Source organism: Phocoena sinus, chromosome 19 (assembly GCF_008692025.1).
Source record: "Phocoena sinus isolate mPhoSin1 chromosome 19, mPhoSin1.pri, whole genome shotgun sequence".
Taxonomy (NCBI): domain Eukaryota; kingdom Metazoa; phylum Chordata; class Mammalia; order Artiodactyla; family Phocoenidae; genus Phocoena; species Phocoena sinus.
The window spans coordinates 11,522,207-11,546,324 of NC_045781.1; the positions used below are offsets into that span (position 1 = coordinate 11,522,207).

The following is a 24,118-nucleotide window of genomic DNA, read 5'->3' on the forward strand; positions in this document are numbered from 1 at the left end:
TACAGAATCTTAAAAAAAAAAATGATACAAATGAACTTAAAAAACAGGAACAGACTCACTTAGAGAACCAAGCTTAAGGTTACCGGGGGGAAGCGTGCGGGGGAGGGATGGACTGGGAGTTTGAGATTGACGTGTACACACTGCTATATTTAAAATATCAATAGATAGGGAATTCCCTGGTGGTCCAGTGGTTAGGACTCCCGTGCTTCCGCTGCTGAGGGCACAGGTTCAATCCCTGGTTGGGGAACTAAGACCCCACAAGCCGCGTAGTGCGGCCAAAAACATTTAAAAAATAAAAAATAGATAACCAACAAGGACCTAATGTATAACACAGGGAACTGTGCTCCATATTCTGTAATAACCTAAAGGGGAAAAGAATTTGAAAAAGAAGAGATACATGTATATTAATCACTTTGCTGTACACCTGAAACTAACACAACATTGTTAATCAACTCTAATATAAAATAAAATAAACATTTTTTTAAAAAAAACCCAAAATCTAAGGCATGCGACCGCATCACGAACACGCTATTGCCTGGGGTCGCGATGAGGCGCCAACTGAAGCCTTGTGCCCTGGGAGGCCCTGTGGCCACTGCGCTTGACGCTGTGGCAGTCATGACAGTTCCAACGATAGGGCTAGGCAGGTTGCCTGGAGAGCCCAGCTCAAGTCACCCCTGCAGAACTGGAAAGCTCCCATGGCAGTCCCCCACCGCCCCCCAGAGTTCTTACTTGGAGATACTGCTGAAAATACAACATTTGGGTTTTCGAGTTGCTGAGTTATGACAGTTGAATTCCCAGTCTCGACAAGTTTCTCATACGAAAGTGAGGGCACTGACTGGTAAACAGTGGGATCCAGAAATCTGGAATCGGGTCATCTGGTTGGACCCAAAGGAAAGATTATCTCGAACTCCCAAGTTACTGGGAGCCTCCCTTACCAGTGTGAGGAGACCACCAGCCATCCTGCTCACAAGCATTCCCTGCTGCCACTAGACCCACAGATGCCAAGGGTCAAGTCTCAGCACGCTCCAGAGGACAGGTGCTCACTACGACCCAGAAGGGAACAGCTCTTACACTGAAGGGCAAGACTTGCAAACAGATGTAGAGTCAACCCTGGGGAACCTGCACAGGAGTGGGTTCTCAGGGTGTTAGGCCAGTGAGAGTGGATCTTACACTGCATGGGGCCAAGTTCACCGCTAGGAGGGCACTTACTAGAGCTTCTGGGTATAACAAGTTAGCCAGTGCAGCTGGCGTGGTCCTGACAGCTTGCTTAGTTGGCTGGTCGGCATTTGGACTCAACAGTGACCTATGGTTACTAAGGCGAGAAGCCAGAACCACCCTGGCATAATCTGGAGAGGGAGATTCAAAGGCTGGGGGAGACAGGAAGGTGGGGTCCTCCGCTTTCAACCCGCACACCCACCCAACCACGTTCCACAAGAGGGCACCTCTTCAGTCATTCTCGACATTCGACTTTACCTGTTGCGGCTGCTGAGCGGTTTCTCCTGACTGGAGCATTTGCAGACTGATGCACACGGCAGCTCGGCCCCCGGTGGAGAAACCTCCGCGCCCTGGGCAAAGCTAGATGAGCCAAGAGTCGGGAGGCCTGGACCGCCCCACCCCGGCCTTGGGGGAAGAGGGCTTGGAGACCCCTTCCAAGGTTTCTCAGGGCCCGGCCCCAGCCCACTCTGGCTTTTATTCCATCAGTATTTCCCACCTTCTCCATACCCTCTTCCTCCATCTGGTCCCATGGGCTCCACTATTCAATCCTGGGGAGAGGGAATCAGCTAAGACAGATGATCAGCTGCTGCTGCTGCCTGTCCAGGACAGGGCTCCTGAGGTGATCTGGGCAGTTCCCAACCCAGGTGGGGGTGAAGGGGGTCAGGCCGGGTTCACTGGGGGGCCCTGCGTCCCAGCCCAGGCTCCAGGAGTTCTGGTATGAGGCGGCCCCACCTGCCTGCCACCCCAGACAGATGATGCAGTCCAAACAGCAGACGCCTCCGGAGGGCTGCGACGGAAACACCGGCAGACACCCTCTCTGGTCCCGGGGGGCCGGATGGGAGTGTCCCTGGAATCACCATGCCGCTGTAGGCAGAGCCAGGGCCTCAGGGCGTGGCAGAGCCAGGGCCGGCGTGTGGGACCAGAGAGGGATGGAGGAGGCACGGGGGTCAGCACGGCTCCAGGGCTCCTGATACCCCCCCTTCACTGCCCTCTGGCTTGGCCCCCCCTCCCCCCCACCTTCCATCTGCTCCTCCCCGGCTCCTCTCTGGGTCTGGCTGCCTCTGCCTGGTTCTGGCTCCGTTGGCAGACTCCCTGCTCTCTGCTCCCACCCGGTCGTCCCTCCACCTGCCCCTGCACATCTCTCCACCCTCCCCCACAAGGGCTTCCCTTATCTCTCGCCAGCTGTCTCCACCTTCCCGTCCCATCTCTCTTCTTGCAGCTCTCTCCTCCCGGCCTTCCTGAATCTCTGCCGCCTGTCTCTCCTCCCTGCCTGCCCCCGGGGTCTCCCTGGCTGTCTCTTCTTTCTCTGCAATGTCGGTCTCTGCCTGTATCCCCACCTCCCCACCAGCCCCCTTCCCCATCCCCACCCTGACTCCGGGCCACACACCCCCACCTCTGGCAAGGTCACCCATGCCCTTTCAGCACAGTCTCTCTCACACACACACACACACACACACACACACACACACACACACACTCCCCTCCCCCGGCCAGGCCCTGCCCCTGGCCTCCAGCCAGGCCACTTTAGGACTCTGCCTGCCCTTGGGCCATTCTGACACTTCCCAGCCCCTCGGCCTTACCCTCCCTCGGACTCTCTCCCAGGCCCCCTGGTTCTCCCCTCCCCCGCCTGTCAGCTCCCGGTCTCTGCAGCCACCCCTGCACCTTTCCCGCTGTCTCACCAGAAAACCAGCCCCAACACGCCACAGCCCCATCCCTCAGGTCTGCCTCCTGTCCTCCCCCCTCCCCCTCCCCCTCCCTCAGCCCCGCCCCAGTCCCTCCCGGCCCCTGGGGCCCTCCCAGCCTCCCGCAGACCGGCTGGGCTGGGCTGGGCTGGGCTGGGCTGGGCTGGGCTGGGCTGGGCTGGAGAACAACAGTGCTGGAGACACCAGTGCTGCCAGACGAGGGCAGAGGGCCGGCCCAAGGCCCAGGGCGCCGGAGCTGGCCAGAGCCGGACCCAGAGGTAAAGGGGAGGGAGCCGTGCCTGGGGTGGGGACTGTCGGGCGAGGATTGGACCCCGGTGATGCTGACTCCTGGTAAGGGGGATGAACTGCGGGGAGAGGGAGGTTGGAATGGCGGAGTCCCTGATCTCTGGGGTGCGGATGGGGAATAGGTAGCCTCCCGGGTTTCTACGAAAGTAGAAGGAGCTGGGCTGAGTGGAAAGAACAGGGTGCTGGAATGCGAGTAGAATAGGGATTCGTACAGGGTCGTTGGTGGAGGGCTGGTTTAGGGTCTGAGACTACGAGAAGCCTCGGAGGGCTCGGCAGGGCCCGAGGGCCCGCCCCTGCACCCCAAAAGGCCTCTGTGGCTCTTTTGCAGCTCCCGCAGCTGCCCTTTCCTGGGCCGGGTCATGCGCTGTCCCAAGTGCCTTCTCTGCCTGTCAGCACTGCTCACACTCTTGAGCCTCAAAGTGTACATCGAGTGGACGTCCGAGCCCCGGCTGGGTAAGGCCTACCCGGGACCCCACAGCACCCCACCAGGCCCCACGCCAGCCAGCCCCGAGCCCACCCTGCCGGCTAACCTCTCGGCCCGTCTGGGCCAGACTGACCCGCTGCCCTCGGCCTACTGGAACCAGCAGCAGTGGCGGCTGGGGACCCTGCCCGGTGGGAACAGCACTGAGGTGGGGGGCTGCCGCGCTTGGGGAGCTGCCGCTGCGGCCGAGATCCCCGACTTCGCCTCCTACCCCGAGGACCTCCGCCACTTCCTGCTGTCGGCAGCCTGCAGGAGCTTCCCACGGTGGCTGCCCAGGGGTGGCGGCGGCCAGGTGGCCAGCTGCGAGGACCCCGACATCCCCTACCTGCTGTTGGCCGTCAAGTCGGAACCAGGGCGCTTTGCGGAACGACAGGCCGTGAGGGAGACGTGGGGCAGGCCGGCTCCCAGGGTCCGGCTGCTCTTCCTGCTGGGGTCCCCGGCGGGCGAGGGGAGGCCTGACCTAGGCTCCCTGGTGGCCTGGGAGAGCCGCCGCTACAGCGACCTGCTGCTCTGGGACTTCCTTGACGCCCCCTTCAACCAGACGCTCAAGGACCTCCTGCTGCTGGCCTGGCTGGGCCGCCACTGCCCCAGCGTGAACTTCATCCTGCAAGCCCAGGATGATGCCTTCGTGCGCGTCCCCGCCCTTCTGGACCACCTGCAGGCCCTGCCGCCCAGCACGGCCCGTGGCCTCTACCTGGGTGAGGTCTTCACCCAGGCCAAGCCCCTCCGGAAGCCTGGAGGACCCTTCTACGTGCCTGGGTCCTTCTTTGAAGGCGGCTACCCAGCCTACGCAAGTGGGGGCGGCTACATCATCGCGGGCCGCTTGGCACCCTGGCTGCTGCGGGCGGCGGCCCGCGTGGCCCCCTTCCCCTTCGATGATGTCTACACTGGCCTGTGCTTCCAAGCCCTGGGCCTGGCCCCCAGGACCCACAAAGGCTTCTTCACAGCCTGGCCGGCAGGCCGCACTGCTGACCCCTGTGCTTTCCGTGAACTGCTGCTGGTGCGGCCCCTCAGCCCCCAGGACAGCGTCCGGCTCTGGAAACAGCTGCGGGACCCTCAGCTCCAGTGCTGAGACTCTGGAGGTAGGGCGGGGCGGGGCGGGCAGACCTGGCCTGTGCCTTGGCGCCAGCCCCTTGCTCAGCCTCTCTTTCTAGGCCTCGGTGCAAGGAAGGAGGTCCTGGAATGGAGGCTGCCTGAGCCCTCCCTGGGCCTCCCCAAGAGGCGACAGACTGTTTCCGTCTTTCAGTTTCTGAGGCCTGGAGTCGTCGTCTCTGTCTACGGGGCCTTGAGGCAGTTTATGGAGCAAAGCTCAGCTGCACCCTGACCTTCACACCAGACGCTCTCCCCACCCTTACTGGGCAAGGCCGGCTCCGATGGCCTCTTGGTCACCTTGCTGGACACCAGCTTTGACCCGTTCTATGGGAGACAAGAGGCCATCTCCGGAGGACCCCACCCCCATCCTGTTTGCTGAAGCTGACCTTCCAGCTTACAAAAGTTTCTGGAGGAAGAAGATAGCTCAACAGCCTTGGCCTTATTTATCTCAACTGGAGAAGCAGCGGTGGTCCCAAACCAGTCATGCTGGCCTCTCCTCCCACATCCCAAACTCCAGGAAACAGAAACCAGAGGTAGCATGAAGCCAAATGCAGAGACATAGTTTATTCACTACCTGCTGACCACCTCTCACTCTGAGTAAGTTCCACAGGCTGACCTGCCACGTCCACCCCCAGCCCTGAGGGGCTTCCAGTCCTGGAGGTGCCCTTGCCCAGCCCCTGGGAGAAGACCCTGTAACTAAAGGCGAAGAAGAGGCTGACCAAGGCCCCACCAATGTTAACAGCATGGAGAGGCAGGAGCCGCCCCAAGTGCTGCCCTGGCCCGAGTGTGCTGCAGGGAGCTGTCAGGGGAAGGGGGTAGCATCCTGCCCGTCACCTCTGCCCTCAGAGGCAGAGTTGACGTAGGTGGGGATGGGACGAGTAGCCTCACTTCTCGAAGTGATCCAGGGGGTAGTGTTCCCCATAGGTCTGGAGGTGACGGGCCAAAGACTCCTGCTGCTTGCGGAGCTGGGTAGGCATCTCCTGATACACGTCTGAGAAGAGCAGGCTGGGGCTGGGCTTCAGCTTCCGCTCGGCCTGCTCAAAGGCCTCCATCACCTGGGGGACAAGCGGCAGTGGGCAGGCAGCCGACCTCTCACCCAGGAACATGCTTCCTACCTGTGGGATCCTGGCGAGGGGTTAAGCCCCCTGAGCCTCAAGTTCCCACGTGGACAACAGAAATAGTGGTGACGGGCTTCCCTGGTGGCACAGTGATTAAGAATCCGCCTGCCAATGCGGGGGACAAGGGTTCGAGGCCTGGTCCGGGAAGATCCCACATGCCGCGGAACAGCTAAGCCCGTGCGCCACGACTACTGAGCCTGTGCTCTAGAGCCCGCGCGCCACAACTACTGAAGCCCGCGCGCCTAGGGCCCCTGCTCCGCAACAAAGAGAAGCCACCACAATGAGAACCCCGCGCACCGCAACGAAGAGTAGCTCCCGCTCGCTGCAACTAGAGAAAGACCGCACGCAGCAACGAAGACCCAGGGCAGCCCAAAATAAATAAATTTAATAAATTAAAAAGGAAAAAAAATAGTGGTGACAACTGATGTCCCAAATCCACCCTTAGCAGAGCCAGGCACTAAGAGTGTGGAATTGGTTCAGCCTCTCAGCAGCCCTAAGAAGCAGGCAGCTCAGAGGTGAGGAGACCGAGGCACGAAGAGAAGGGATGTGCCCACGAGGACGTGGTCAGGGGCAGAGCCAGGAAGCACATGCTGCCTGACACCAGGGTCTGCCCTGCCCACTGGGCCGCAGTGCTTCTGGTGTCTGACGACCAGGGCCGAGGAGGGCAGTGCACAGACTCTGGCAGACACTTACACCCCATCTGGATCAGATGCAAACCCTCAGACAAGCTCCTGAGGTGGGTACCCCAGTATCCCCCTTCAGAGGCGAAGGAGCTGAGGGCAGAACACGGCTGAGGTGCACGTGTCCTGGCATCATGACATTAGAGACGTCACCAGGGTTATCCCCGAGACTGCCAATTCAGTGGCCCCCAACCCCCAGCCTCCCCATCCTTCCAGGGTTCTCTGTGACACACCATCCCGGAACACAACCCCTGGGGTGGTTTCCAGCGGAGGGTGGCCCTTCCTCACCTTTTTGCGGGACTGCTTCCTCCAGGCCTTCTCCTGCTCATCGTCCCACCAGCCACAGCTCTGCAGGTAGTGCCTCAGCCGGGAGATGGGGTGGTCCTGCTTGTCCCAGTAATTGACCTCATCCACTGAGCGGTACGCTGAGCTGTCGTCGCTGGTGCTGTGGTGTCCAATCCTACCAGCGGGAGGGGGACCCAGGGTCAGGCTGGCGCCCCTCAGGTGAAGGTCAGGAAGGAACAGGTGGACTAGGGGAGAGGGGGAAATGGAATAAAGGCCGGAAGGGGCTACACGGTGCAGGGCAGTGGGGTTGTACCGCGGGGACGGTGATCAACGTGGGGGAGGTGCTGAGGACGGCAGCGGTTGGGGCTGGGGGCCGACGGGGTGGTGGTGGGGGGGACGGCAGCCACCTGTAGGTCATGGCCTCAATGAGGAAGGGCTGGTTCTCCGCCACGGCCCGCCGCCGGGCCTCCTTGGTGGCATTGTACACAGCGAAAACATCATTGCCGTCCACGCGAATGGACAGGATGCCGTATCCGGGGCCTCGAGCCGCTGTAGGGACAGGGAGGCAGGTCAGGCCCCAGGGCTCAGGTGAGACAGGAGCAGGGAGTGGGGAGAGGGGAGGAAGGAGAGGGCGCAGGGCCCGTACCGATGCCATCCCCGCGGTACTGCTCAGAGGTGGGCGTGGAGATGGCATAGCCGTTGTTCCGGCAGAAGAAGATGACGGGGCACTCGAGGGTGGCCGCGAAGTTGAAGCCGGCGTGGGCGTCCCCCTCACTGGCCGCGCCCTCTCCGAAGTAACAGATGATGACCCTGTTGGCGTTGGCCCGCTTGGCCGCGTAGGCTGCCCCCACCGCTGCAGGAGCAGAGACACGCGTCTCCCTGCACTCATACCCTCCCCGCGTCCACACCCTCGCACCCCAACCCGGGGCTCCGGCCCTCAGGCTAGCTGTTGCCGGGCTCTGAGGGGAAAGAAAACACCTGAGCCGCCCCTCCCCCTCCCCCAGAAGCTGCCCCGTCCACAGTCTCCTCCCCTCTGCTGACGGCAGCTCCATCCTTCCAACCTTCCAACTGCTCAGGCCACGAACTTCAGCATCTTTGACTCCTGACTTTCTGTCACGCCCCCATGCCCGCTCGGCCTTCAAAACGGAGCCAGAATCCGACCCCTTCTCCCCATTCCCTAACCTCTCCCTGGTGGTCCCAGCCCCACCTCTGGCCCGAGCAGCCTCCTCCCCAGCCCCCTGCTCCTCCCACCCAAGCTGTTACCCTCAGGGCAGCAGCCGAGCCGGCAGGTGGTTCTGCAGCGGACTCCTCCCCCTCCCCCAGCTCGGGTCCACTCTGGGTCAAAGTGTCTTCAAAAGTCGACAGCCTGAGACCCCACCTGTGCGCACCCCTCCCTTCACCCCTGCCCCACTGGCTCCTCCTGGCACCTCAGACACGTCACCGAGCAGGCACCTGCCTCCACATCCCGAGCGGCTCCCTCTCACCTTCTGGTCTGTCCTGTCACCTGTTGACACCTGTCCCCACCTTCCCCCATCATGAACCGTTCCCTCTCAGCTTGAACCGTTCCCTCTCAGCTTTACTTTTCCCTGTGGGCCTTATCACCCCTGACATACTCCATGTGTTCATCCTGTTTATTGTCCGTCTCTCCCACCAGTGTCAGCACCAGGAAGGCTGAGGTTTTTGCTGCCTTTGTTCAGTGCACCTAGAATGGCACCCAGCACACAGCATGGACTCCATACACTGGCCAACTGAGTGACTTAACTGGTCACCCAAATGGAAGATGAGGGCCAGGCCCCACCTTATGGAAAGCCTACGAAATGGAAATCAGTGAAAATGCTACCTCTTCCCAGAAAGCTGCCCTGTCCGCCTCCCACCTCAGACACAAACCGCTCCTGTTCCCAGATAGAACACACCGGGCGAAGGTGCCCAGGGCCCTCTGACATGCCAGGCACTCTAAGCCCTGTACACATCAGTTCACGTGTCTGCCCTGGAGCAGACTGACCCTCGACCGAGTGCCGGCTCCACAGGGCGGGGGGCGGGGGCTGGCCACAGCCCTCCCCCTGGCGGGTCTGCTTCACAAGCAGTCACCTTTAACAGAAGCCACACCAACTGCGCTAAGCATCGTGGACTTGCGGAGTAAGCTTTAGGGGAGTCACTCGGGACAGAGGCAGGCAGGGCCGGGGTGGAGAACCCAGGCTCTGGAGCCACGTGGTCCACAATTGAGTGCCTACTCTTCTTGCTACCTGCCGGGTGACCCTTAGTAAGGAAGCTGGCACACGCTCCATCCCACGCAGCTGGCTGTGCCGGTGAACGGACACGGGCTGGGCACAAGCCTGAGAAACTGACAGTGTGATTGTGCTCAAACCTGCCGAATGGGGCGAAGACGCCACTAGAGCCCTCCTGCGAGGGTCCCAGACAAGAGGGGTCGTGTAAGTCTAGAGCCCAGACCGGCGCTAGGACCGTGGCGCCACCAGGAAGCCCCCGGAAGGGATGGAGGAGGCTAGGGCCCGAGCAGGGTAACGATGGGCCCGGGGCGCGCATCCTCACCCTGAGGGATCTGCGTGGCCAGTGGAGAGGAGATGGTGACGAAATGGCGCTCCCTGCAGCCATAGTGGACGGGCATCTGGCGCCCCTTGCCCAGGTCGCTCACGTTGCCGTAGCACTGGGCCATGAACAGTTCCAGGGGGTAGTTCCGGTACATGAGCACGCCTGGTGCAGGAGAAGGCAGGGTTACCGTGGCGGGTGGTGTGCGGGACAGGCCAACCCTGTGAGGGCCCCTGGGCCAGGCCCTTCCTGCCCGGGACCCGTTCCGCTGACTGTCCTACAGCAGGGAAGGTGCGTTCGGATGCTTATAGGGGCCAGGCGGGTGCAGGAAGCAGGCGGGCAGAGCAGAAAGCACAGGCCTGCCTCAAGACGGCGGCTGCTGTTCAAGCCAACTAACCTCTGCTCAGGGAGGCCAGATGGTCCAGCTTTTCAAAAGGAGCAATCCAGCGTGCTTTTTTTTTGGGGGGGGGGCGCTAGGGGAGAGGAGGGGAAGCTACCTGATTTTTAAGAGTATCCACTAATTCATCTACTTAAAAAAAAATCATCATATGAACCAAAAAGAAGTATGGGCCGTGCTCACGACCTGTGGACTAGAGAGGAAATATTCAAACCTGCTCATGGCAGCAAAATCCTTTCTTCAAACAAAACCCCGGTGGATGCCCACCTCGTCATCAAAGGCGCCACAAGGCCGCACCTCTCTGACGCGAGCTTTGCACTAGCTGGCTCACACAGCTGGTAGGGCTGGTGGGGGTCCCTTGCGGCCGCTCCAGTGGGAGGTGGGCAGGGGCCTCCACTCTGCTGTGAGGGGAACCGACACAGGCTCCAGGGTTTCCAGCACTGAGGACAGCTCAGTGAGCGCTACCGTTCTCAGTGCCCTTGTTCTCCCCACTTCACAGGAGACACAGAGTCACATGGGAAGTAGCTGCCCAGTCAGGACTGGGACAAGCGGGGCCTGCCTTTCCTCCTTGCCCCGCACAGGCACCTCGGCAGCTGTCTGGATGCAGGGCCTTCCATGACCCTTGGTGCAGGACGGCTCACTCCTGCAGAGGCGGCTGGGGCCCAAACAGCCCCCACGTGCAGAGCCCAGCGGCCGCCCGTAACTCCAGGACCCTCGCTCCAGGCACTGCTTGGAGCCCTCCCCAGAGAGATCCCCTCAGCAGAAACAGTGGGAAGCGCTTAGCAAACGTGGCAGGGGCCTGGCTCGCGGCCCAATGCCCAGGCAAACCTAATGATGCGGAACCACGGACAGTATCACAGGGCATCTGTTCCCCTGGAGCATGTGGGGTGGGGGGGTCTGGTGCAGCTGAGACAGTAGATAGTCTGAGAGCAGACTGGAAGGCTGTGCTGGTCCCGGGAGCGCTCTGGGCAGCCTGCCTGGCCAGGCCACACCTCCCCACTGAAGAGCTGTCCCCGGGTGAGAGGCCTTGGTCACGACACCGCCTTGACTCCGAGTGCTTACCCCACGCCAGGCCCTGTGCTGAGGGCTTTACGTCACCTGCCCTCTGAAACCCCTCAACAACCGTCTTGGGAGGGTCCACCGTCTCCCACTGTAGATGAGGGCACTGAGGCGAGGAGCAGTCAAGCAACCTGCCCAAGGTCGTGCTGCACCCGAGAGGGAGGGCCAGACCTGGCTCCCCGCTGGGCCCATACCAACAACTGCTGTGGAGCCCCACCCTCAGCTCCCCGGGCTCACTCCTGCACCCCCAGCCTCTCCTTAACACTCATCCGTTTTCTTCATTCCTAGTCGTCGCTCCTTCCATCCTCTCCCTCGTTCACTCAGAAGTTAGCCACTCCCAGGCTGGAACACGCCCACCCATCTGAAGGATACGGCACCTGGGAAGAGGCCCTCGCGGCCTGACCTCACTGCAGGCTCGCGGCAGCCCCACAGCACAAGGGGCTGCCATCCCATCATAATCTCTATTTCCTAGATGAGAAAACTGAGGCTCAGAGAACGGAAGTGACTTGCCCCAAATCGAACAGCTGGTCACCAGCAGGGCATGGAATGGTCAGGAGCACAGGCTCTTAACTACAAAACTGCCAGGCCTCCGCGGAGGGGAAGCACCCTTAGGCCTCTCTGGCAAGGTGCCGCTCCTAGAAGAGCACATTGGTAACTGATGTGGGCCTCGCCTTCATAGCAGGAGGGACTGGGCCTGACTAGTCTCGATGGGGACCACAGACCCAGGTCCCTGGCACCTGCTCCACAGGGCCGGGCCACGGGCAGACGTACCTGCCTCCCGGTACTGGCCAAACACCAGGTCCGTGCTGTCCAGGGCCGCTGCACTCCCCACGTGCGTCCCCTCCTCACCATAGTTGGTCATGTAGAAGGATATCCGGCCCTGGGGGTGGAGGAGGGCCCAGAGGGCAGGTTCAGTTAGACTGGGCAATGCCACAGAAACATCCGAACACTGACCGACTTCCGACTACTCTGTGATTCAACAGATGCCTCCTGGAGGCCGGCTCTGGGCCAGGCCATGCTGGCATTCCTGCCTTCACAGAGGAACCGCCAGGTTGGTTACAGCCAGGGTGATGGGGCTGCGTGATGGGGGCTGAAGGGGTACCCGCCCCACTGTGGAGGGGCATCGAGGAGCAATGCCTATGCCGAGCAAAGGCAGGGAGGGTGGAGGTTTCCAGGCAGAGAGAACAAGAAAGGCCATGAGGTCAGAAGGGCTGGGACACCAAGTGGGAGGGGTGGAGAACGACGAGGAGGGAGAGAGAGGCAGGGAACGACGTATCCGGACTTTACCCTGAGGACCACGGTAACCCGCCAACAGTTCTCAGGGGAGAGATGTTTTAAAAATGTCTCTCAGGCTACCACGTGGGAACGGATGGAGGAGACAGGAACGAGTGCCAAGCGCCAGGTGGGAGGGGGCGCGGCCTGGCCTGGTGGTGGCAGGCGGCAGGGAGAGGATGACTGAGAGTCTTGAGAAGCAGAGTGAGCAGTGCAGGGAGCGGCAGCCCCCGTTGGTTCGCTACACCGGTGCCCAAGGCAACTCCCTTCTCCTGAGCCCCCTAATCCCAGAGCCTGGAAAAGTATAGTTCCCAGCCTCCCTTACAGTCAGAAGTGGCCACAGGACACAAGCTCTAGGCAGAGAATTAAGCGGAATTCTGCTTTTGCTTTCTTGATAGAAGAGGTCACTGCAGCTGCTGCCACCCCTTCCCTCCAGGTTTGCACACAGCCCTGAAGCCTGGACCTGTGGCAGCCATCTTGTGAACGTGAGGCAAGAAGCACGGGCCGAAAGCCAAGTCGCCCGCGATGGTGAAGCAGAAAAGAAGTCTGGGTTCCTGACGGTGGTGCCGAGCAGAATGGATTTCTAACTAAATACCTAAGGGCAGAGTGAACGAAAGGGGAAAGCGATAGTGAGGGGGTGGGAGGGAACAGGGAATACCAGGAGGTCTCCAGTTTGGGCAAATGGGTGGACGGTGGTACCGTCACTGAGAAATGGCCTAAGGGCGGAAGAGGAGCGGGTCCGGGAGGAAGGTGCTGAGCTCAAGCCTGGATGGGCTGAATGTGGTGAGGGACACCCAGGGTGAGAAGCCAAGCAGATCGGGGGCTAAGAGGTGAAGTCTGGCTGGAGATCCGGGAGCCCTGGCACAGAGATGGAGGTAAGCAGGACTGTATGTAAGGTAAAAATGGAGCCAACCAGGTCAGCAGCTGCAGGACGCCCTGCACCCAGGCCTCATGTGTTCCACAGGGGCCTCCTGTCGCAGGGGGGGAACCACAGACGAACGCTTTCTTCCAAGTGGGGAGCCAATTGAAAGCAATGGGTGGGGCGGATGCTGGGTGCTGAGGGCCTGGCAGGGCTGTCGAGGTTGGTGTGGGGAGGAGCCTGAGGGAGGGCCCCCTGAGGAAGCAGGACCTGGGCTAGGGGCAGATCCCTCTTCCTTTTTGCTAACAGATCTCATTCCACCACAGACAGCACCTGCCCGGACTAAAAGACTACTTTCCCAGTCTCCCTTGCAGCTGGGAGTGACCGATGAAACGTGTGATGTTTTTTGGTGGGACTGCCTGGAAAGTTCTATAAATGTGGGTGTGGGGAGATAGCTGGGCGGTGCCATGTGTGACCTTCCACCTTCCTTCTACCTCCTGCCTGGAACGAGACATGACGGAGGGGGCTCCAGCAGCCATTTGGTTTATGAGGGGCCCTGGAGGCTAGAGGCCAGTGCTGGGTATCCAATGACATTGTGGTGCCACCATACAGCCCCGACCACCTATTTTCGCATTTCTTTCATTCAAAGAAAAAACCTATTAATCTGTTTAAACTACTGCTTTTATTTCTCTTGGGATGGGGTGCTGCTGAGATAACCCTAGCTAAGGAAGGCTGAAACCTGATGGCTGAGCTGATCTTACTGAGGGTTCCCTGTGTCAGCCAACGGGCGAGGGGCTTTACATGCCGGGTCTCACCTGGTCGGGTGGGGTGGGGTGGGTTCTCTCATTATTTCTATGTTTTAATACACTAAAGAAACCGGGGCAAAGACAGGAAAAATCACCTGCCTAAAGTCACATTTCTGACTGGACCCACGTCTGCCAGGTTCCAAAGCCCCCGTCTGCGCAGACAACCCAGGGGTCAGGAAGGAGCCCAGCCATGTGAGAGAGGGTGGGAGGGGTGGCCTGGCACTGAGGCCATACAGAGGGGAGCAGATGGCCCAGGCCACAGTGAATGGGAGACGGGGTGGACAGGAAGGACAGGTCTTGATCCTGTGGACGGTAGGAGCCAAGGGAAGTTTCTGGGCAGGTGGAGACGCCACACACAGTGCTCCTGTGAGCAAGAGAACCAGGGAGCTGGCTGCCCGTCTGATCTGCTCGGAACTGTTCTCAGTGGGCCTCGTGCTTTCAGTGCACAGTGGGGTCACAGTGGGGTCACCTGGGGGCCTGATACGAGTGCAGACTGCCAAGCCCACCCCCACCCCTGAGGACGAGCCTGCCCAGCATCCTCCCCACTTTCCTGACAGGAGCCCCGTGCTCCTGCTCTCCGTCTCCGCAGCCTGGGAGGGACGGACTCCAGGCCTCTGCGCCCTTGGTTCCTGGGGATGGGCGCGTGGCCCCGGCTTGGCCGGCCAGTCACACGGGCTGGCTCAAGGCGGGGTCTGTGACCAAAGCCTGGCCAGTAAGCATCAGCTCTGGGCCTTTTGCTGGAACATTAGGGACCAGACATTCTCTTTCCACTGCTAAACAGAAAGGATAATAATTGCAAGACTGGTATCCATGACAAATGCCAGTCTCACTGTTCCTAAGGCCACTACACAGGTCACCATCAATCCTCACAGCAACCCCATAAAGTAGCTAGAGACGAGAAAACTGAAGCACTGAAAGGTTAAGCAACTTTCCCAGGGCCACAAAGCTAGAGTGACAGAATGTGGACTCGAACTGCAGTCTAGCTCCAGAGCCCGTACCCTGAACCCTTTCTCTGCCACCTCTCCGTGAACCTGGAGCTTCCAGAGACCACCGCAGCTTGAGAATGAAGGAAGCCAAGGCAAAGGAGAGCCAAAAAGACACTCAGAGAGAGAAACACGTCTGAAAACAGGTTTTGAGCCCCCTGGTTCCCCTGTGCCTGAAACAGGGCCTTATGGACCTGCGGTTAGTCGAGTCACCCGATTCCCTCTTTGCTGACACTGCTTTGACTGGGTCTCTGTCAGCTGAGTGTCCCACCGCAGCACAGTGGACACGGGCACTCCCAGAAGCACCGAGAGCCACCCTGTTTCTCAGGACTGTGAGCGCCTGACAGGAAGGGGAGTCCAGTCTTCTCCTGCCTGCCCTCTCCCAGCACAGCTAAGCCCCCAGCCCGGCGTACAGCAGGCTTTCCATGATCTGGTCCGCCCTTCTGCCCTTGGGCAGGACCCTCCCACCCTCTTCCTCCAGAGCCCCAGGAGAACCCCAAGAACTCTAGGGACCTCAAGACAAGGCTCTCCACTGCACTCCCGCCTCCTTGGGAGCTGTCTTTTGGCCCAAACACAGGTAGGGGGACCTCAGGTAATCCCATGCCCCTCTCCCCAGCCCGTGCCCACGCACCTGTCTCTGGGACTCATAGAGGATGCGGTCCATGGTGTTGAGCAGCGTCATGGTCTTGTAGAATTTGAGCACCTTCTCCTGGGGCAGCTGCAGATGGAGGCACAGACATAGGTGGGCCAGTTGGGACCAGAGGGGAGGAGACGGGCAAGGGGCCTGGGCATGGAGGCACGGGGTCGGGGGGGAAGCGGCCTCTCACGTGGGGATCCTCGCTGGGGTTGATGATCTGGCCCTGCCGGTCCATGACGCGGTAGATGGGGATCCCAGAGATGACATTGGGCTGGATGAAATCGAGCTTGTCTACAAACTCCGCCGAGGCCCCTGGGAACTGGGGCTTGTCATCCAGGGACGAGAAGGGCTGCTGCTGCCTCTGGGGATGCTGCGGAGAGAAGGCGGGGGAGAGGGGGGAGCAGACACCCATGTCAGGAGCAGCAGAGGCTCTGCAGGCTCAACCCCGCAGCGGCAGGCAGCACGGCCTGGTGATTAAGCCACCACAGCCGCGGTGGACTCTGGGGCCTGATGCACAGGGTCTGAATCCCGGCTCGGCCACCTTCCCAGTGTGTCACACATTGGGCAAGTTCCTACAACTGCTTTGTGTCTCAGCTCTCAGCTGTAAAATTGGGGTGAAAAATCATAATGTCTATCACACAGGGTTGCTGTAAAGGTTAAATAATCTAATAAAGTGGCAGGCAGCTCAAGAACCAGTAGCTATTATTATCAGAGGCCCAAACTCCTCACCCTGGCATTCAAGGCCTCCCCAGGGCTGACCGCCGCTACCCCGTCCTCTCCATCTCCCACGGCTACCACAGACACACACACACCGCTGCACAGCGACCTCCAGTCAGCCAGAAGGGCTCTTTACTGACCCCTCTACCCACAAGGAGGCCACCCAGCTTAGAGCTTATGTCTGTGAGCCCTTAAGAGTCAGCCTGCCAAGTTCAAATCCCTTGCTGAGTGACCATGGGAACGGGACTTCCCCTCTCCAAGTCTCCCGTTTCTCAACCTGTAAAATGGAGAACACCGCATGGAAACATTGCGCGGCTCAAACAAATCACGTGTATAAAATGGCGAGCAGAGTACTTGTACGTATAGTAAAGGCTCAAAAAGATGCCGATTATCGTTTCTACCACCACATCTCTTGCTCTCTTCTCTGTACCAGGAAGGCCTCTTTCCCCACCACCTGCAAACTGCTCCACACACTTTACCACCCTCTCCGCTCCAGTCAGGAGCCAGACTGGCTCATTCAACAAATATTTGAGCACCTGCTTCGTTCCACGGCCTGTGGTGGGTTCTGGCGACCTAAGCGAGGCAAGACACCTGTCCCTGCCGCCCAGCAAGGAAGACAGAGGTTCAACAAGTAACGCCGAGCGGATGAGGGTGACGCGTATTCTCCCAGGAGAAGCCATGGGGTGAGAGCAGAGTGGAAAGAGGGTAAGGTTCCCCTGAGGAAGTGATAGGAGAGCTGGGACCTGAAGGATATCTAGGGGTCAGGGAAAGAGCATTTGAAGCTGGGGTAACGCAATGGCATGCCCCTTGTGGACCTGGGAAGGAGCCCCGTGGGAAGCACCACACCCCGGCCCCCCCGGCTGAGAGGAGGCCTGTTGGGGAGAGCCCGGGAGAAGCCTACACGTGCACCAGGAGGGGAACGAATTCCATTTCTCAGCACTTGAGCTAGAATGCCCTGAACTAGGCTGAGCACTGCAACAGTGCCCCTGTAGAAAGCCTTTGCCGGGCACCAGGCTGAGGTCCGCGTGCAGAACCCTCACTGAGTCCTCAGAGCACATCCGTGAGGCAGAGTATGTACTGCTGCCCTTCAGACGAGGAAACCCAGGTTCAGGCAGGTAACATAACTGCCCTGCGCCAGGCCCCAGGGCTAAAACAGGTAAGTCAGGACTGGGCTTCCAACCTGGGCAGGGCTGACACCCAGACCCCTAAACCCAGGCCCCGAACCCCAGCTGCCACTGCTGGCCCACTTTGCACACATCTGCATCTTTACTTTCCACCGGTCGCCAGGTTCCTCTCAGCTCAGTAACTGTGGCTTCACTTCCAATAGGTGCTAAAGAAGAATGTCTGGGCTTGTCGTGAGCTGGAGCTCACACATGGGTGCTCAAATGTGTTCCCCGCCCTCCCTCCTTTAATTGCGGCAAAGAGGCGTTCCCAGGTTCCAGCAGGGGAATGTGAACCTGTGTGCATTTATCTGCATTTGTGATTGTGAGGATATAAAGGAAATTATACTCCCAACGGCAGGGTGGGCCCAGGCCTGACAACAGCACGGCAGCAGCCCAACTCTTGCAGACCGTGCTTCCGCCTTCTGAGCGCTCACGCGGCCGGACCCTTCCATTCACCTAGAGGATCCATTCGTCTCATGTGTATCTCCCACACACATCACAAGCTCCAGGGAGGCAAGAAGCATGTCCACATTGGTTTACAGAGCACACACTTCAACAGCCAATTACTGACCCAACGGATGAATGAGCGGTTAAGTGCACTGGCTTAGTTAGAATCAGACTGACCTGGATGACCTGGGTTCCAATTTCTCAGCTCACTGCACAGCCCTCTGCAAAACACTGGGTCTCTAAATTTCCTTATCTGCAAAAAGGCTGCAGGGGGCTGCTGCAAAAAGTTCCTAAGGCACACAAAGGGTTCAGCAAAGGCACGGGACATGTTACATGCTCAAAAATTGGTAAAAGAGGAAAAAAAACAAAATCTAGGGTCAGGAAATGGGAAAAAGGAAACTGACTGGCACCCTGGGAAGATGGGGAAAAGAGGAGCTGGGAGAAGGGCTGACTGCATCTCAAGACGGTATTGTAATTCCAGACCGAGGCTCCAGCGGACACTCCAGAGAGAGGCTGAGACACGGGAGATGCCACCTGAGGAGGGGCTCTAGGACGGGAGGCCAGGGGCCAGGAGGACAGGGTCATGGGGCTCCGAACAAACCCTGGTGTCAGGGCAGGACTGTCTGCCTCCAGAGGCTGGAGAGCTACAGTCAGGGTACACTGATGCCCCCTGTACCCTGGAGTTGGGCTTTGGCCGTGCCCACTCTTCCTGGGCCTGTAGAGATGAAGGTGGTACCTACCCCATGGTTACTGTGTTGATTCCTTGAGCTACCAAAGGGATTGGCACAGTGCCTGGCCCTGAGGAAATGCTCCATAATGGGAGTGGGTGGTAAAATGCCTGCAGAGGAAATACGTGTCTCCACCCATTCTCCCTTCTTTTTGGTGGGGGAGTGGGTTTGTCCTGTGGCAGTGACCTACAATGGCAGAAGCTGCACAGATTTACACAAGCCTTGAAGCCACGCTCTCTCCTACCACACAGGACACAGACGCCTGTTCTGGAAGGCCAAGGTCTGCCCCACACGTACTGGGGTGGCCCCTCCTCGAGCCACTCCCTACGGGGCCACAGTTAAGGGCAGGGACTCTGAGCTGACTGCTGCCCTCAGGAGTGTAAGTACAGCTTCCGGAGCCTCAGTTTCCTCATGTGTAAACCAAGGGCGGTTTTACAGTGCTTTGGTTTTTTCTTTTAAGTTATTTAATTTATTTATTTTTGGCCGCATTTATTTATTTATTTATTTATTTCGTTGCTGTGCGTGGTCTTTCTCTAGTTGCGGCCAACAGGGGCCACTCGTTGCGGTGCGCAGGCTTCTCATTGCGGTGGCTTCTTTTGCTGCAGAGCACGGGCTCTAGGCGCGCGGGCTTCAGTAGTTTTGGCACGAGGGCTCAGTAGTTGTGGCGCGCAGGCTCAGTAGTTGTGGCGCACGGGCTTAGTTGCTCCACGGCATGTGGGATCTTCCCGGACCAGGGCTCGAACCCACGTCCCCTGCATTGGCAGACGGATTCTCAACCGCTGGGCTGCCAGGGAAGCCCGGTCCTGAGGATTTAAAGAGCCCCTGTGTGTACAGTGCTCAGCCCAGTGCCTGACACGTAACAAACACCTGATAACTATGACTAGCTAACAAGTGTACTTGGTGACCGTAGCGGTCAAACAAGTAATCATTGAATATTTGCTCCAAGTCAGGCCCTGAACTGAGGGCTGGGGACAACGGGGAGAGACGGATGACAGACACTGAACACACAGTCATAGTCAGGAGGGGCGATGTCGGAGGAGGCAGGATCGCAGAGAGGTTAGTTAACACACAGGCAGGGTAGGATGAGGGCTGGAGAGCCAAGCGGCCTGTGTTTGAAGCCTGGCTCTGTCCCTTTCCAGCCACATCACCTTGGGCAGGAGACTGTCTCCCTGAACCCGCGTCCCCTTTTGGAAATAAGAGTTTCTATTTCACTGGCTGGTGGTGAGGCGGGTATAAAGCACCTGCCGTAGCTCGAGGAGGAAGCGTTTCCCTAGCTGCATCGCATGCAGGAGGAAAAGCTTCCTGGAGAAGGCGGAGCGAAGCCGAGGCCTGAGGGACGAGCAGGGGTGAGCCAGGCAGAGGCTGGGGGGAGAACACGTCAGTCCTTGGGAAGGACAAAGGCTCTGAGGCAAGAGGAGAGATCCTGGCACCCTGGAGACCACCTGGCTGCAGCACGTTAACCACAGCAGTTAACTACGTGCCTCGGTGACACACTAGGCACCTGCTGTATGGTGCCTGCGACTCACGGAACCTGCACGGTACCCAGGTGAAGCAGGCGCCATGACCACACCTCCGTACCACACAGGTGGCCCCGAGGCTCAGAGGGGTTCGGTGACTTGGCCGTGACCCAGGGAGGTCATGCGCGGTGATGTGAGCATCTGAAGCCAGGCAGCCTGCCCACTACAGGGCAGCTGGAGAGAGGAGCGGGGTCCGGCCTGGGAAGGCTGTGTGGGTGGTGCCCGGTAACCGAGTCCTCGGAGGCTAGGACAGCTGAGGCCAGCTAAGCCTGCTCTCTCTCTGGAGCCTGAGGCGCTCTGCCTCAAAGAGTGCAAAGCTGACCCTGGCTTTACTTCCAGCTCAGGAATGTCGGGGACCTCATCAGCGGCATCCCCTTCCAGGGAGATCCGGCTGGGGAGGCCAGGGAAACGTGGACATGCGTCAGGCTTTCTCTGGCCTCAAGGACCCGGCGGCTTTAGCAGCACTAATATCCCCAGCCACTGAAGATGGGAAGCATCCTTTCCCTGCACCAGTCAAGGCCACGACAGGTTCACTGTTCCTGGGGGAAAGCAGCAGCCGCCATTTCTTGAGCCCTTACCGAGCACATGGACGTACGTGTAAGTGCTTCCTAAGAGCTGTTTCCTTTCACCCTCAGCGTATCTCTCTGAGGGAGGTACTGCTATTGTCCCTGTCTTACACATTGAGACCAGTCATGGGGTCAGGAAAGCTTCTCTGAGGAAGTGAACTCTTAGCCTGACACCTGAAGGACCATATCCCTACAAAGGCCTCCGGGTGGGAGGAGCTCATCCAAGGAAAGGGGAAAACGGCCAGTGGGGCTGAAGGGCAGTGAAGGGGGGGCATGATGGGGGCTGAGGCCGGCTCTGCCCACCCCCTCTTCCCACCAGCCCCAGGCAGAGTCTGATGATACACACCACGTGTGGACTAAACAGGATGTTGCAAGACCTGAACCGAAGCCCTACTCCTTCTCCCCCTGGCAGCCTGGTACTGTGCAAGGAGACTAGGCTTTGGAGTCCGGAGCTCCAAGTTCAGACCTCGCCTCTCTGAGCTTCAGTCTCCTCCCCTGCAATAGAAGGAAACTACCAGTACATACCTTGCAATATGGCAGTATTAAATACAATAATGAAAAAAATTTAAAAATGCAATAACGGTGTCAGTTGGCACTATAAAAGATAAAGTGCTTCATGAAGACCAGCCAAGGACTTCCCTGGTGGCGCAGTGGTTAAGAATCCGCCTGCCAATGCAGAGGACTCGGGTTCGAGCCCTGGTCCAGGAAGATCCCACATGCCGCGGAGCAACTAAGCCTGTGCGCCACAACTACTGAGCCCGCGTGCCACAACTACTGAGCCCACGAGCCACAACTACTGAAGCCTGTGAGCCTAGAGCCCTGCTCCGCAACAAGAGAAGCCACGACAATGAAAAGCCCGTGCACTGCAATAAAGAGTAGCCCCCCGCCCAACGCAATTAGAAAAAGCCCAACGCAGCCATAAATAAATAAATAAATTCATTTAAAAAAATTAAATGAGAACTGCAATTCCTCTGTCACGCTAACCCACATTTCTGGTGCTCAGCAGCCACGTGTGGCTAGTGGCTACTGTACTGGACAACATAGATTTAGAACACTCCTATCATTACAAAAAGTCCTATTGACCAGATCAGGCTCAAAATCTTTGACTAAATGCTACTACTCCTTCCCTCCCCTCAAAAAAAAAAAAAATTTCCTTTTTAAATCTTAAGAAAAAAACAAGTGAGGGGCTTCTCTGGTGGCACAGTGGTTGAGAGTCCGCCTGCCGATGCAGGGGACACGGGTTTGTGCCCCGGTCCGGGAAGATCCCACATGCCGTGGAGCGGCTGGGCCCGTGAGCCATGGCCACTGAGCCTGCGCGTCCGGAGCCTGTGTTCCACGATGGGAGAGGCCACAACAGTGAGAGGCCCGCGTACCGCAAAAAAAAAAAAAAGTGAAATACTTAAAAGTGGAGAAGAAAAAACAGGGACTCTAAAAATATAAACACAAAACGTAGAGACTCTGAAAGACCTCCTGCTCCCAACCCAACCCGCCAAAAAAAAAAATAAATAAAAGGAGGGGAAGTAAGCGTGAAGGGCAGCAAGGAGACTGAGCCAGGAAGGAAGCCAATTTAATCAGTCATGAATGACCCTTCCCTACTCCTGCCCCAGTCCAGCCCACCCCCACCGCGCAGGCCCAACCAATGGGCTCTAGGGAGCTCAGCTGTGGGGAATCTGACTGCTCAAAAACAAAACAAAACTGACTGAGAACAGCCCAAAGGCAGGGACTCTCCACCTCCATCTTGCTCCAGCAGCCCTTCGGAAATTACCTGCTTCAACTCCCTTCCCAGGTGTCCCCACACCTCACTCCAGCCCATCTTCTTGCCCCCATTTCTCTCCCTAGCTAGAGCTTCTTCCCACAGATTCTATCTTCCCTTCCCAATGGTTTGGGCATCAGACCGTCAGGCCCAACCCCACAAGACCTTGATAGATTTCCCGCCAAGGCCCTCACCAATCCAGACCCTCCCAAGGCCACCTCCTTTCTTCTTCTTCCCCCATCTCCGAGGCCAGTTTCTGTCCCTTCCCTCCACCCTCACTTTCAACAGCGGCCAACATTCTGATTGCACTCGTCATATACCAGGTCCTGTTCTTAGCACTTTACACATTTAATTTACACAACCCTAAGATGTGGCCATTGTTAGCATTTTACAGAGGGGGAAATTAGGTCCAGAGAGGAGCAGTCCCTTGCCCAAAGCTACCGAGCTGGAAAGTGGCAGATTAGGGACATGGTGCCACATGGTCTAGCTCCTGAGCCCATCTTCTTAACCACGACTCTCTTATGTGCGAAATCTTAGTTCACTGCTTTTCTCAGCCCCCGGCTGTGTGGATGGTGCCCTAAATAGCGGCTTCTAACTAGATTTCTGCTGTGTGAGCTAGCAATTAGCAGTATCAACCTAACACTTTTGACAAGAAACAAGGCATTTCTCAAGTGTTTCTAAGAAATGTGGGCTAAGACCTCTCTCCCCCCGCCCCCGCTCCCACTCCCTCATTAATTCAACAAATATTTATTGATCATCTTCTCTGTACAGTCATCAAAACCGACAAGGCATTCTATCGGGGGCACAGGATCAAACATTTTTACGCAATTCACTTTAAAATCAGAGTTGGAGCAAAGGGCACCATAAAAGCCCCTGATGGGAAACCTGATCTCTCTTTTCTCCTCCTTGAAGCGGGGGAGTCTTTACCGAGAAGAAAGTCTGTCCCTTACAAAGGCAGTTTTCTCCAACCACTGAGAGGAAAGGTCACACCTCCCCCCACTCCGCGTCCTCCAAGCGGCCTCCCCTGGGGTACGGCGGCAACTAATAAGAAGCTCCCTCGCTCTCTCCAAGTTGTCTCTCTCCTTCAGGGTTACAAAGAAGCTGCCTGGCTTTTCTCCTCCTAAGGAACTGGAAGTTCTTCCCTTGGGTGTCCTCTCCAAGGGGTTCTCCCAGCCCTTGTCCCTTCTGTAAAAGCCCTTCCTCCACTCCCTAGAGGGACCCCCACACTCTGAAGACAGCGTAAACATCCCTATACCTCCTTGGAGAAAACTCCCCGTTGTCCCAGGTACTCACTGATCTAGCCAGCCCACGAGCCCCTGAGCGCCGCAGAAGGAGAAGGCCAACCCGGCCCAAGCCTCGACTTGATCCCCAAACCCTCGCCGCGGCAGCCGCCACCGCCATCTTGGCTAACAATCCCTCTCCGATCCGCCCCTGAACGGCGAGCTTGGGGCTGCCACTTCATAAGCCTGACACAAATGCCAGCATTACCCTGTCAAGAAACCAGCTGCTACTAGTCCTGCGGTCTCTAGGGCACATATGTAGATGGATAAAACAATCTAGCTTCCCCAAAATTACTCTGGCCGCCTCATCGCAGTTGTTCCTGTAACAGGCAAAGAAGAGGGCAACCTGACCAGAGCCTCAGGGTTTCAGGGCCCGGGGACCTCGGGTAGGACGTGTCAAGGCCTTCCCTCTCTTCTGTCCAACGGCTTTCCTGGACTTTCGAGTGGGAGGGGCGGGGGAGTGGGAGGGACCAAATTGTTAGTAAACGCGGAGCCACGTGCGGGAGCTGATCCTGGAGACCGCCCCTCCCC

General features: G+C 58.3%; 2 protein-coding genes across 7 annotated transcripts; one reads left to right on the forward strand and one right to left on the reverse strand.

Moving 5' to 3' along the window:
- Positions 1-3,064: 3,064 nt before the first annotated feature.
- On the forward strand, positions 3,065-5,163 carry B3GNT8 (UDP-GlcNAc:betaGal beta-1,3-N-acetylglucosaminyltransferase 8). 3 transcript variants are annotated; one of them, XM_032613262.1, is made up of 3 exons: positions 3,065-3,175; positions 3,532-4,766; positions 4,826-5,163. In XM_032613262.1, exon 2 carries the CDS (start codon positions 3,563-3,565, stop codon positions 4,754-4,756), a length of 1,194 nt encoding a protein of 397 aa, XP_032469153.1. In that variant the 5' UTR covers positions 3,065-3,175; positions 3,532-3,562; the 3' UTR covers positions 4,757-4,766; positions 4,826-5,163. The 3 variants fall into 3 exon arrangements, with proteins under 3 accessions (XP_032469153.1, XP_032469152.1, XP_032469155.1); XM_032613261.1 differs by having other exon boundaries at positions 3,532-5,163; XM_032613264.1 differs by lacking the exon at positions 3,065-3,175 and adding an exon at positions 3,223-3,248 and having other exon boundaries at positions 3,532-5,163.
- A 152-nt stretch (positions 5,164-5,315) lies between these two features.
- On the reverse strand, positions 5,316-23,724 carry BCKDHA (branched chain keto acid dehydrogenase E1 subunit alpha). 4 transcript variants are annotated; one of them, XM_032613258.1, is made up of 9 exons: positions 23,601-23,724; positions 15,607-15,786; positions 15,411-15,497; positions 11,631-11,739; positions 9,407-9,568; positions 7,506-7,712; positions 7,267-7,408; positions 6,863-7,034; positions 5,316-5,831 (listed from the first exon to the last, which is right to left on the reverse strand). In XM_032613258.1, the coding sequence occupies exons 1-9, from the start codon at positions 23,706-23,708 to the stop codon at positions 5,661-5,663; spliced, it is 1,338 nt and encodes a 445-aa protein (XP_032469149.1). In that variant the 5' UTR covers positions 23,709-23,724; the 3' UTR covers positions 5,316-5,660. The 4 variants fall into 4 exon arrangements, with proteins under 4 accessions (XP_032469149.1, XP_032469150.1, XP_032469151.1 ...); XM_032613257.1 differs by lacking the exon at positions 5,316-5,831 and adding an exon at positions 6,259-6,594; XM_032613259.1 differs by lacking the exon at positions 9,407-9,568 and having other exon boundaries at positions 5,321-5,831.
- Positions 23,725-24,118: the final 394 nt, after the last annotated feature.